The following is a 12,102-nucleotide window of genomic DNA, read 5'->3' as shown; positions in this document are numbered from 1 at the left end:
CTTAACAGAAAATTCGATGCAGGGTTTTTGCTCTACTCGCTCAGTCATTTTGAATACAATGGCTACAGTACACGTTCACTCAAAGGGGTCTACCATCCGGCCCCACTGACTAGCACAGTGAAGTCATCGTTGTTCACACACGCACATTCCAGTCCACCCTTCTTGGCTGCCAGGTTACATCTATGCTGTGCAAAGAGTTCTTATGATGTTAATAATGTTTGGACTTTTTCAGGACAGACTTTGGTATTTCCTGTGATTGAGATATTTTTATCAGTTCAGAAAAATCTGGATGGGATATAAGGCTGACAGTGATATCCACAACAATTAGCATTTTCAGAATTTTCCATGTGCTCCATTATTAGGCATTGTGAAGCATATTCTTTAACATGTTTATTTTTTGATTCACTAAGCGCTTGCTGGACACTTGTCCATTTTCCTTTCTTACAAAATGTAGGATTTGAATTTATCTTTGAGTATAATTGAGGGATAAGGTCTATGTTTCTACTACACACTGTTACTACTTGAAGTGTAAGATAATGTCCTTACCCTTTTAAAGAGTGTACGACCCCATTTTAGTAATTTGTTTTCTACTGTTTTGTGTAGCACTTTTTGTACTTTTCTGTATGCTGGTCAAAAACACCCATTAGCTTATTAAGCTTTAAAGAAAAGATGGTATAAACATATGCCATTTTAGAGCAATGTATTATTTTTCTATGAATGAACCAGATATAATTTTATTGTTAATATCATAAATGTAGCATTGATATGAGGATAATAGGCATTATGTATTCTTGTGTGTTGAATGTTCCCATTAAAAAAGATTAATGTTAGCTGTCAGTGAATTTTTTAAAATGCTTATTTGATTCAAAACACTCTTCATAAAATTTTTACTTAAAACTATAAAAGAGCAAAAAACTAAAATATCCATAAATAATGTAATGAAATCCCAGTTGATTCTGAGAGCAGAAGTCAGCCAAAACGAACAAATGAGTCTTGTAATTGCACACTAGAGGTCAAAAATTAGCCCTATAAAATGAAAAGGGAAAGGAAATGCCATAGACCTAAAGAAAAAGGTCATAATATTAGTTTAGGATTGAATTAAAGCAATCCACTACTAGCAATTTCCCTTTATCTGACAGCAACTGTAGAAAGTTTTAACAAATCCTATTAAAATGAACAAAGCTATTTCCTGAAATAATAATAATATTATAATAATAAAGATTACAATAAATGCTAAGCACTCCACAGCCTGATTTGCATCTCATTTTTCCCCCAAGTAAGCATAATGAGTATCCCGTTAGCCAAGTTTCAATTTAGAACAGGTCCTTAGAAACACAGCAAAGTGAGAGTTGGAGTTGGGATGAAATGGGTAATTGTAATTACCTTTATAAAGATAATGCTGCATTTGTAATGTTTAAAAACCTCTGTGAAAATTGCCGTAGATAAGGGTTGCAAACAGGTTTGAGATCTGTACTGACATTAGCTCGGGTGCTGTCTACCTAAAGTTCTATGTACTTGAACATGATTCTGGTACATATGATCTTAAGATATTAAAGGAGCGAGTGTTCTGTGATTTCTACATCTTTGTCATGGACAAAGAACTCAAGTGGTATTCTTTTGTGATTTCTGATTCATTTGTTCATTGAGAGGTTAGCTAAAATTAAACCAGTGGGTTAAAAAGAACCCCCTCGCCCCGCAATTCAGTTCTTATAACTACTGTAAAATATAAACTCATTTTAACAATTCTAACAAGTCAAATGGTAGATGAAACTTTTTCCATAAAGAAATCTTAATTTCTCTCCATGAAATTGAAATAGAGGATTCTGGGTGAGCTATATTGGCAAACTCAGAGCATTTAGGCCACAAGGTTCATTTATGCTATTTTTAATTAGCCAAGGTTATTTGAGTAATCAACTCCATTACCCTCTGAACATACTGTCTTAAATACATTTCAATTATTGGTTGTTTGTTATAATGTAAAGAAAAAATACGATCGATTTTTGCTCATCTTCTCTCATACTTATTTTCTATATGGTCAGCTCTTCAGGATAAGATTAAGATATGAGTAAAATGAAATAATTAAACAGCACCAGCAAGATAGATAAAACACATACATAAAAGCCTCTCCAGTTTCACTCTGAATTACTACCTGTCTCTCTTTCAATTTTGGGCATCAAATTTCCACTCAAGGTATATAGCTTCAGTCTGGAGGGCAAAGCACTGCTAACAAAAAACAACAAGAAAAATAAAAATGACTAATTTGCATACATAATAATAAAGGAGAAAAGAAAGAAAATGATACAAGGAAGAGGTGGGGACTTGTTTCTTCTCAGAGAAACAGGAGACACCCATTTTTCTACTGTGAAAGTAGAGGGAAATACTCCAGGCTAAAAGAAGAGTCTTTCTTAAGATGGCGCCTACTGGATTCCTGTAATTTTTCATGTAATGGGAATTCGAGTTGCATAAAAAGTCGCTTTAGGAAGCTCTCCACATAGATTCTTTCAGACAATTCAAAAAAATCAACATCAATTAAAAGAAAATCACATTTTGGTAAGATTCAGTTTTCCAATTTAATGTTAAACTGATAGTGTCCTAAGTACTCTGATTTATATGTAATGTTACACAGAAGTTAAAAATTCTTGGTTGAGCAGAAATTAAAAAACAAACAAGCAAACAAACAAAACCAAAACAGGTTTCCTTGTATATTGATGAAGAAGAAATGAACCTGCCAGGAGAACGCAGCCATTGGGCATAATACAGTGTGTATACATGACATCTCTCTCTCTCTTCACAGATAGTTCTGAAGAAATACATATTTATTCTGAAATAAACAGCAAATTGACTATTGAATTGGGAAAAACATGTTGCACTTCCTGTTTTCCCTCTCACCAGCTAAGTGACCATGGGAGAGCCATTCTTTCAGCATCAAATTAACAAAGTAGTAAAATGCTTATTGATGGCATCTATAAACTCCTCGGAGCATGGAACAGAGTGGACAAGAATAGACTAACGCGACCTTTCGCATTTAGAACACTGAAGCGAAATCTCCAGGGAAATCTAGGACTCCCTCTTTCCTCTCCCCTCTCTCTCTTAAGAAACAAAGTCATGTACTTTGTCCCAGGCACTGATCTCAATCCTTTGTCTGCAGTATTAACTCATTTAATCCAATACAACACTCCGTAAGGGCGTTACTGCAATTCTCCCCATTTGTTGGCTGGGGAACTGAGGCACCGAGATTAAATAAATTGCTTAAAGCCATACAGCTATTTAGTGGGGGAGGTGAAATTCCAGCCCATTCTAGTTATACGATCTGTAGTTTTAACAAATATGCTTTGCTTTCTTTCTTTGTATTTATCCCGTTAAAATGAGGTCAACTGCAAAATAAGATGTAAACTAATGACAGGAGGTGGAAAGGGTTAACACTAAAGCACATCCCGGAGCTTGGAAAAAAACAAAAACAAACTAGCTAGAGATAGCCAATTAGAGCCCCCGCAGGATATTCAATGGGCCTCCTGTTTCTTGAATCTCTCGCTTTCGCTCCGGCTTACACTTTACAAAGCAGCTTTGGCGAGTGGACCACGCTGCCGCGCGCCTCTTCCTCGACTCGCCTCGCGGGTCTGGGGTCCTTGGGGCTTCGCCGTGTTAGTAACAGACGCGCTCCGGTTTGCTTTCTTCACACTCCAAGCACTGCCACACACACCCTCCCGGAAGAGAACTGTAATTAACCCTTTAGCGTCCTTGAAGAACCCCTTCAGTGGGCCGCGATCCCCCGCATTCGGGCACGGGAGGCGTCCCGGGGGCCAGGTGGGTGCGGGCGCCGCTGGCTGGAGGGCGGGCGGGGTGCAGGGATGGCGCCCAGAGAGCGAGGAGCTGTCTCACCGCACTCCCCTCCTGGTTCTCCTTTTTCTGCCTCTCCCAGCACGCCGGGCTGAAGTTGCCCTCTCACTACCCCTCGCATTGCTCCCCGGGTTTAATCTCTCGGCCACTTCTCAGCCTATGCTGAGGAAAGTGCAGCCATTGGACAGGTCGGTGCTAGCTGCCGGTTTCGGGGAGGAAGGCGGGGGGAGAAGGCTGGAGGAGCCAAGGGGAGGGAAGAGAGAGGAGGGAGGAGGGTGCAGCGGACGTTCTGGCAAATTGCGAGCTGCCTTTCCTCCCCAAAGTGTGTAGCAGGAGCGCGGGGGAGCGCGGCGGCGCCTCCTCCGCCAGCAAACTCCAGGGTTCGGCTGGGCTTGCAGCCACCTCTTCCTTAGCCAGGAGAAACCCTCTCCGAATAGGTTTCACCCTGACTTTTTTCCACCCATTTCTTTCTTTTTCCTCTTCTTTTAAATTTTGTTTTTTTCTCCCCTGGTTTGGACCTCAGACTGCTGCAGCCTGAGCCTTCCGAGGGCTCAGCTCTTTGGGGCTTTCCATCCCGCCCGGCTGCGAGAAAGGAGGCGCGTCCGGCGTCGGTAGAAGAAAAGAAGAACAACTTGTCGGAGAGGTTTCGCCAGTCCACATTAACCCCTCCCGCAAACCCAAACCTCCCTCTGGGGTCATCCCAAGACTGAGGAAAGTTCCTTCAGTGCAGACTGCTCTCTTGGATTTGAAGGAGGCACCCGCGCTGGCTGTGGAATTAGATCTATTTTGAACCCAGTGGAGCGCATCGCGGGGGCTCTGAAGGCACCCGGGTGGCGCTGCCTGGGAGAAAGCGAGAGTTTGCGAACCCCGCTTGCAAGTGGTCTTTCCTCCCCGCGAGTGTTGTCTTGTGTCTGGGGTGAGGGCTGCGAGTGTTTTGGCGAGTTGCGAAGAGAGACCCGGAGGTCCGGAGAGGACTGCGCTCCCCCTTGTACTCCCTTCCTTCTCCTGGTTGCAGGGTGTGAAATCCCAGCGAAATACACAGAGGCCTCCTGGTACTGCCAAGACCTGTCCGCAGCGTTAAGCCCTGCCAGCCCATTCCTACTGGGAGCCCAGGGCGCTAGGGAAGGACTGGCGGGCAGGAGGAGGGTGGTCGCGGCGGCGGCATGGCGAGGTTCCCGAGGGCCGACCTGGCCGCTGCAGGAGTTGTGTTACTTTGCCACTTTTTAATGGACCGGTTTCAGTTCGCTGAAGGGGAGCCTGGAAACCAAATCGATGGTAAGATGCACTTTCGCTTGTTGATTTTGTGCGCCGCTGAAGACCTCTCTGGTACCCTCATTCTCAACCCGCACCTCCCCCCCTCCCCCATCTGTCTGCCCTTGGGAAAGTTATTGCAATTGCCTTTTGGGTAAATCTGGGCTTCCCAAATGGGGAGAATAGGGTTGGCTAGCGAAGGATGGAGGGGCCTGGGGGTTTTCCCGAGCATTCGGGCTTGCTTCACCTGAGCACCAGAGGGTGGTACTGACTCCCCCAAGTCGCCAGAGAGGGCTCTGGTTTAAGAGCAAATCTTCTGTGGATACTTCACCCAGGAGCTGCCATCCCGGGGCTGTCTCATCTCCGACTCCTCCTCCTTCCCTGCTGCCGGGATAAACTGAGCGAGTGCGTGCTGGGGTCTGGGTGGGAGACGTGGTGTCAGCTGGAGATTGCACTGGTTTTGTCAACTGGAGAAAATTACCAGTGGCTTCACCTTTCTCCTCTAGGCAGTCGCCACCTTAGCTCCCGTTCTCTATCGGGGGTTCAGTGGGTACGGCGGGGCGCAGAGGAACGTAGGAGGAGGCAGAGGTGGGGTCGGCGCGGATCTGTAGGCTGACCCTTGGCGTCATTGTCCCCCGTGGGAAGTGGGGGACTTCGTAGAGAGGCCTGAAGGTGCCGGGGTTCCTCTGAGTGCCCCGACATTACCCCACCGCGCAGCCCCGGCATCCGCATCTTCCCAGGGGCAGCGGCCTCCTGCTCCGGCGGCTGCTCCAGCCAGGTGTGCGTCCAGCCGCGAGCTGCGCCCCCGGGGCCAGCGCGGAGCCCGCGGTGCTGCCCTCCGCCCGCCTCCGGCTGGCTCCTCCGAGCGAGGCGCTGATGAGCCCAAGGTCCGCCTGCCTCTCAGGACCCTGCCCACTGCCAGCCGATGCCTGACCCCCCGCCCCCCATTTTTACCCATCAGGAAGAAAGTGAAGAAACAGGCAGAGAGAGACCTTGGCAGAAATTTGTGAACTCGAGTGGACTTCGAGAGGTGAAATGAGGGGGAAAAAAAAAACCCCCAAAAACAACTAACAAGAAACACAAGGAAACATTTCTGTTTAGGATAATAAGGTTTTGTTTTAATTCTGAGGGCAGGGGGTGGGGGGACGGGAATGGTAAGCGATTTCTCTGGAAGTACACAAGTGTCTGAAAATGTCAAATGTAAGTGGCAGATGGAAGAAAGCTAGGGAGGGCACCTGGGGATTCCAGGTGAAGTGAATCTTGAAGGAGGTCCGTGAATGAAATTTTACAAGCTGAAACCTATAAGGCAGCCCAACAATGTGTCTGCTCCAGATGTAAATTTTTAGAGAAGGTACAGATTCATGGTTGGAGGAGGGTGTGTGCCTGTGTTGGGAGCACAGGGGAAACATGGTGACAACACTTTTAAAACTGAATAAATCGCAAATTTCCTGGGTGTTGATTTGTCTTTGTCACATATAATTGTCCTCCATACATGGACATAGGGCGTTCTTGACTAGGTATTATTTAAATCAGTTGTTCATACCTCTGTTTATTTCTCCGATACATTCCGTTGGTTAAAGAAAAAATAAGACTTATCCCTCCAGGAAGCAACACATTTATTTTAAAAGGTAATTTTCATGGACATATTCATGGAATAAATGTGTCTTTAAGCATGTAAGCACTTTAATTCATTTCAAAGGAGATCAGAGTGGTGTATGTGCCAAAATGTATCCAAAGTTTTTTGAAAACTTCTTTGGCACTGGGTGTAAATAATGCATTACAGTAAAAAATAAAAGGTCAGCGGATTTTTTTTTCTGATTTTTTTCCACAATAATACTATATTGTGGAAAAAATATATACAAAAATGTACTATTCTGTTGTTAAATTGAGGATGAAATTCATTTTACTCTAAAATTGGTCAGGTAATTAAAAGCCTTTTGTTTGGGAAACATAAAATACTTAAATTGCTCAACATAAATGTGCAGGTATTGTAAACTAACTCAGTATTTCTGGTGGAAAACTACTCTAGAAACCCATATATTTATAGGATTGAGTAAAAAATGAAGTTTTAAATTTCTTGACAAATGTATTTGGAGATTCATTCAAATGGAAGTTTTCTGGATATCAGTCTGCATAAAGTTTTATGAAATAATCCTGGAATTAAATGGTTAGCCTACTGAATATATAAAATATAGCAATGAAATGGAAAAAAAAAATACAGCTTCTTTTGTAAAATAGTCTAGCTAAAAGTTGAACACAATAAATAAAAAATGGCCCAACAGTCTTGAAATCTGGCATGTAGCAATCAGGATTTGTATTACAGACAGTTTGGCATGGGGAGAAAATCTGATTTCATAACAGGGATATTTTATTATGCATTTTAGCAAACTGCAGTTGATTTTATTGCCACCAGAGGGCAGAGAAACTGCTAAGGTATTCTATTCCTATTTTTCCCAAATCTCTGATTAATGATCTTCAATATTTTGTTTTTCCTATTTACGATGTTTTTATTTTTAGCATTTCAGCTTTTATCAGTGGGTGTAAATTTATGAAAGTTTATTATATTTTTGTTTTTATTGACGTATACTAGATATTAATCATTCAACTCAGTACATGTAAAAATACCTGCACTCTGAATTCATTCTTGTGGTTTAATAAGTGCAGTGGAAAAATGAAATACCCTCTTTTGCATTATTGTTGGATATTTTAAAATTACTGTGGAATTACAAAAATTATAACTTTAAAATACCTCTTATTAAAAGTTCATTACTATAATAAATTTAACTTTAGGATTGAATATACCTTATGCTCATCTGTAAAGTATTTCTCAACCCAATATTTAGAGAAAAATACGTTTAGGATATTTCTACATTGTATAAACTTCATATAATCTCTATATTATTATACACTCATTTTTACACAATAAAGTGATTGAAAAACAGTCTAGAAACAATGCCAAAGGAGAGGGATGTTTTAATGTCTTGAAAAATTCTAAAATTTAAGTGAAGAAAAACGGCCTAAAATAGGTAGGTAGAGTTAGATCTGATTATTACTCTTAAATGTGACTTTATGCAACAAGGAAGTTCATTACCATTATACAGAAAGAGCAAAACTAGTTTAGGACCCAAGGGGATTTTAACTTTTTAAACTTTCTAATATTGTTATTTTCTAGGGACAGTTTATTTTTAGCAGATTATTTGCATTTATTTTAGTTGTTTCTCTAGTTGGATATTTTCCTATTTGTGCTTTCATTGAAATTATAAGACAGTTTGAAATGTTACTCCTAATTTTGGAGTTACGAGAGTATCTCTGTTGAGACAAACCATCACTAGTATTAAATTTCTAACAGTTCGAATATATTCCTCGGACAAATAATAGCCACTACTTGTGACTGCATATAAAAATTTTTAAAATATAAAGTGCAAAAGTCTTTTTTCCTTTAAAGAATAGATACAAGTTGAAGCTTGAGGTTGGCAAGTTTGAACTGTGACATCAGTGTGATCTAGAACATTTAAGTTAGAGATAACGTTTTAGGTCATGGATGTCTGCATAGAAATTTTGAATTATAATTAGGACTGCATTTGTGAAATCTGATCTTTAGAAATGGGTTTTTATCAAGGCAAATGCGCTTGAGTAAGGATAATAGAAGACACTCATTTGCTCTTAACAGGTTTCTTCTTTGCAAGAATTATGCTTTCATGCAGAGAGGTAGATAATACGGATTCTTTTCAGCTAGTTTTGTCTGTTTTTTGCTTTTTAAAAGATATCTTCTATGGTAGGCACAGTATGTTTATAAAGAATGAATTGATCGAAAACTGTGATCATGAAACCTAAAGTCTTGAGCTATTTTCTTTAAATAGCAGTCTCTTCACCATGGCCTTCAAGCATGTGTTCTCAAACTACTTTCCCACCACTCTCTCCTCTGTATGTTTTTTGATACTCTAACCAAATGTGGTTCCTTGGTGCTTGCTGAATATGCACCATGTTTATAGCTGTTTGCCATTCCTCCTGCTCTTCCATCCCTAGTCCATCTCCGTCCATCCATTTTCTACTTTTCCTTATAGGCTTATTGCAAGAGACACCCTTCACAAAAAGATGAGGTGTTTTGGAACCCATAGAGAAGCCTATGCCTCATTTAAGGCACTTGTTTAACTCTGCTTGATATTGCAGGAGTATTTTTTTCTTTCCTGTTTCTGCATCCTTTCCTATAAACTCTTACATCACATCATGTGTACTTGAGCTCATGGTCTAAGTCATTCATTTCTGAATCCCCTGTGGCATCTACCACATAGGCATGCAATAAACAGTTGTCGAACTGAGTGGAATTATAGTTCAAGCTGGACTGTTGATTTGAATGTCGCATTGGGAGAAGTTTTTCTATTTCTTACTCTCACTTTTTCTATAAGTAAGATGGAAATGAATATATAAATGGGCTTCATAGAATAATAGTTTAAAGTGAGAGAATAGGATCTAGATGTCCATCCAGCTGTTATAATACATCTGGTGGATGATATATACACTAAACTTTCTATTAAATATAGAACATTCAAAAAGTTTATTTCACTGGTCTACTATCCTTTTGGTTTCTGACTGAATTTTCACTCATAATCTTAATCTAACACCTAAAAATACAATGTGTTCATGTGAGTTTGTATATAAATATATATATATATGTATAATATACAGGGTCCAGCACAAATAATGACCCTTTTTTATTACAGAATTATAAGCATGTAATTCTGTAACATAACAGTATCACACTCAAGCACACCATATGATGTTTTAGGTGAAATGTTCAAATTAAAACTATAAATTATTTCACCCATATTATTACCCTACCAACCACACTCAAGTAGGCGTTACTTCTACCGGACCCTGTAGGTAGCAGTGGTAGTCTCATTCAGTGGAGATAAATACTGTTAAATAATTTTAGTTCTTTGTGAAATTACTTCAGAACTGAACTGGGCTTACGCCTCATGCCATTAACCTAGACTGAAGAAGGCTTTAAAAACATCGTTTCATAAAACTTGTTACGGTGGCATGGTGGATGGTGTTGTGCAACATATAGAATGTATAGTGCTGTGTCTGCTCCCTGAGTGGCAGAGAAAGAGACAAGGAGAGGGAGAAGGGGAGAGGGGGAGAGAGAATATCTTGAGTCTTAACAGAAATAACAGATATAGTTGTTCTTCTGAACAGGTTTGTTTGTATTTGCATCTTCTGGACATTATGAATAGTGACCAATGCATTGCCTTTTAAATTTTGGCTTCTTTAAAGCTCAGAGCACAATTAGTGGGCCCACCTCCAACAAGTATATAAATATTTTGTGTATATGGGACAAGAAATAAGTAAATAAAAGGTGACATAGATTATATAAATATATATAAGATTATATATTACTAAGTTGCTCTTCAGCTTTCTTTTAATCTAATTCCTGTCCTTTGCCTTTATTCTGAGCACATTTTCTCAAAGCTTTAATTATCTCCTTACAGTACTCCGCTCTGAAAAGCCTTTCTTCTTCACTGAGGTTCATACAGGAAGTTTTCCCTCACCATCCCCCAGACAGTGATTCTGTTCAGCTGAGGAAGTTACTGCACAATGACCGACTAAGTAGTGATGCGTTTAAGACAGTTTTTCCCATCATTTATTGAGTCATATATTGCCTGGCCAAATTAACGGAATAGTATCTGGGGAAAGAATAGAATATATAATATTCTATGTTGTGTTGTAGCCACTTTGAACCTGTTTCATATTTGTTCTTTGGTTTCTTTTTATTTTGCTCTCTTTAGTTAAAAAGGTGATGAGGTATGGAATGATGGTCCTGATTTGGGTATTTCAATAGAATTAGAGGTCTTGTTGGGCACCTGTTTGGAATTAGTATAGCCTATTAAAGATTGCGGATCTGAACATGGGGTCAGAAGCTGTGTGACCTTCCTTGAAATCCAGACTTTTAATCCCTTCCTCCAGAGGCCCTCCAAACAGATCTAAGCACTAGCAGGGCTTTTTCCTTGTAAATTAAAATCAGCTGACTCCGCTGTTCCTGCTTAAGGTGTTCTAGTAGAGAATTGCCTGTGGTTTTGTCAAGGGAAGATCGTAAAGGCCAGCATGCAGAATGACTTTTATTTGACTTTTCTGGTCTCATTAATTAGTTCCTCCCTCTTCTCCGCCTACTATTTTTCACTCATTCATTGGAAATGTTTCCTGGAATCTTTATTGCTCAAGATTTCATCATATAGATAGAGTGTTTAGCCCATGGACTCTTTGAGAGTATAGAGGGGATATAAAGAATTAGCCCAGAAGATAAACTATAAGAATCAGATATTTAAAAGTGAATTTTCTACATATTTCTTGGAGTCTTCAGTGACAGAAGTCTAAATAAAACTGGTATGTTTTCTTTAAGCGTGATTGGTAAGTACCTCCTGGTTTATTTAGATTAGGATCATATATTCTTTGGTCCAGTCAACATGCAATGATATTTTTGAGTAATAGTAATATTCTTCTATGTGTAAATGAGGGAGGACCCTGAAAAACTGAATTTATTTATTAAAATTGTGTATATATTCTTACATGTTTAAACTTCAGTCACCTTCAAAGTACTCTCCATTTGATGCATGCAATACAGCTATGGAGATTTTTTTTCACTGCTCAAAACAGTTTTGAACTCATCGATTCTGATTCCTTTTAGTGCTTCTGCACTTTTTTTGTTTCACTTCTACATGGGCAGAATGTTTCCCTTTCAGGACTTTTTTTCATCTGGAAAACAAAGAAACAAAAAGTCTGCTCTGCACAAGATGTGGAGATCTGGTGAATAGGAAGGGTGGGGCACAGGGATCACCCCGTTTTTTGGTTAAAAACTGTTGAACACTCAGTGCCCTCTGGGCAGGTGCCCTCCTAATCACCCATCATGAAGTGGGCGAACGCATTGAAAGAGTCTTCAAAGAATTCACTGAAGCCAGACGCAGCCTCTCACAATAACATTAGCAGGTACCCTGATACAGATGGGTTCCTAGAACACTC

At 40.3% G+C, this 12,102-nt stretch overlaps 1 protein-coding gene across 2 annotated transcripts in view; it reads left to right on the top strand.

Moving 5' to 3' along the window:
• The first annotated feature begins 3,724 nt into the window (after positions 1-3,724).
• Positions 3,725-12,102, top strand: part of PLXDC2 (plexin domain containing 2) — a 404,494-nt gene continuing 396,116 nt past the window's right edge. Inside the window, exons 1-2 of one of the 2 annotated variants that reach the window (XM_054592949.1) lie at positions 3,725-3,804; positions 4,361-5,112. In XM_054592949.1, the coding sequence (XP_054448924.1) occupies positions 5,001-5,112 (112 nt within the window). In that variant the 5' untranslated portion in view covers positions 3,725-3,804; positions 4,361-5,000. Of the gene's footprint in view, positions 3,805-4,170; positions 5,113-12,102 lie in introns of those variants that run through there. The other variant, XM_054592940.1, reaches the window with a different exon arrangement.

This window comes from Pteronotus mesoamericanus, unplaced genomic scaffold (genome assembly GCF_021234165.1).
Source record: "Pteronotus mesoamericanus isolate MK-2021 breed Mesoamerican mustached bat unplaced genomic scaffold, CSHL_Meso_final contig_130, whole genome shotgun sequence".
Lineage (NCBI taxonomy): Eukaryota > Metazoa > Chordata > Mammalia > Chiroptera > Mormoopidae > Pteronotus > Pteronotus mesoamericanus.
Note: the sequence above shows the minus strand (reverse complement) of the source record. Positions and strands in the feature narration are given on the sequence as shown.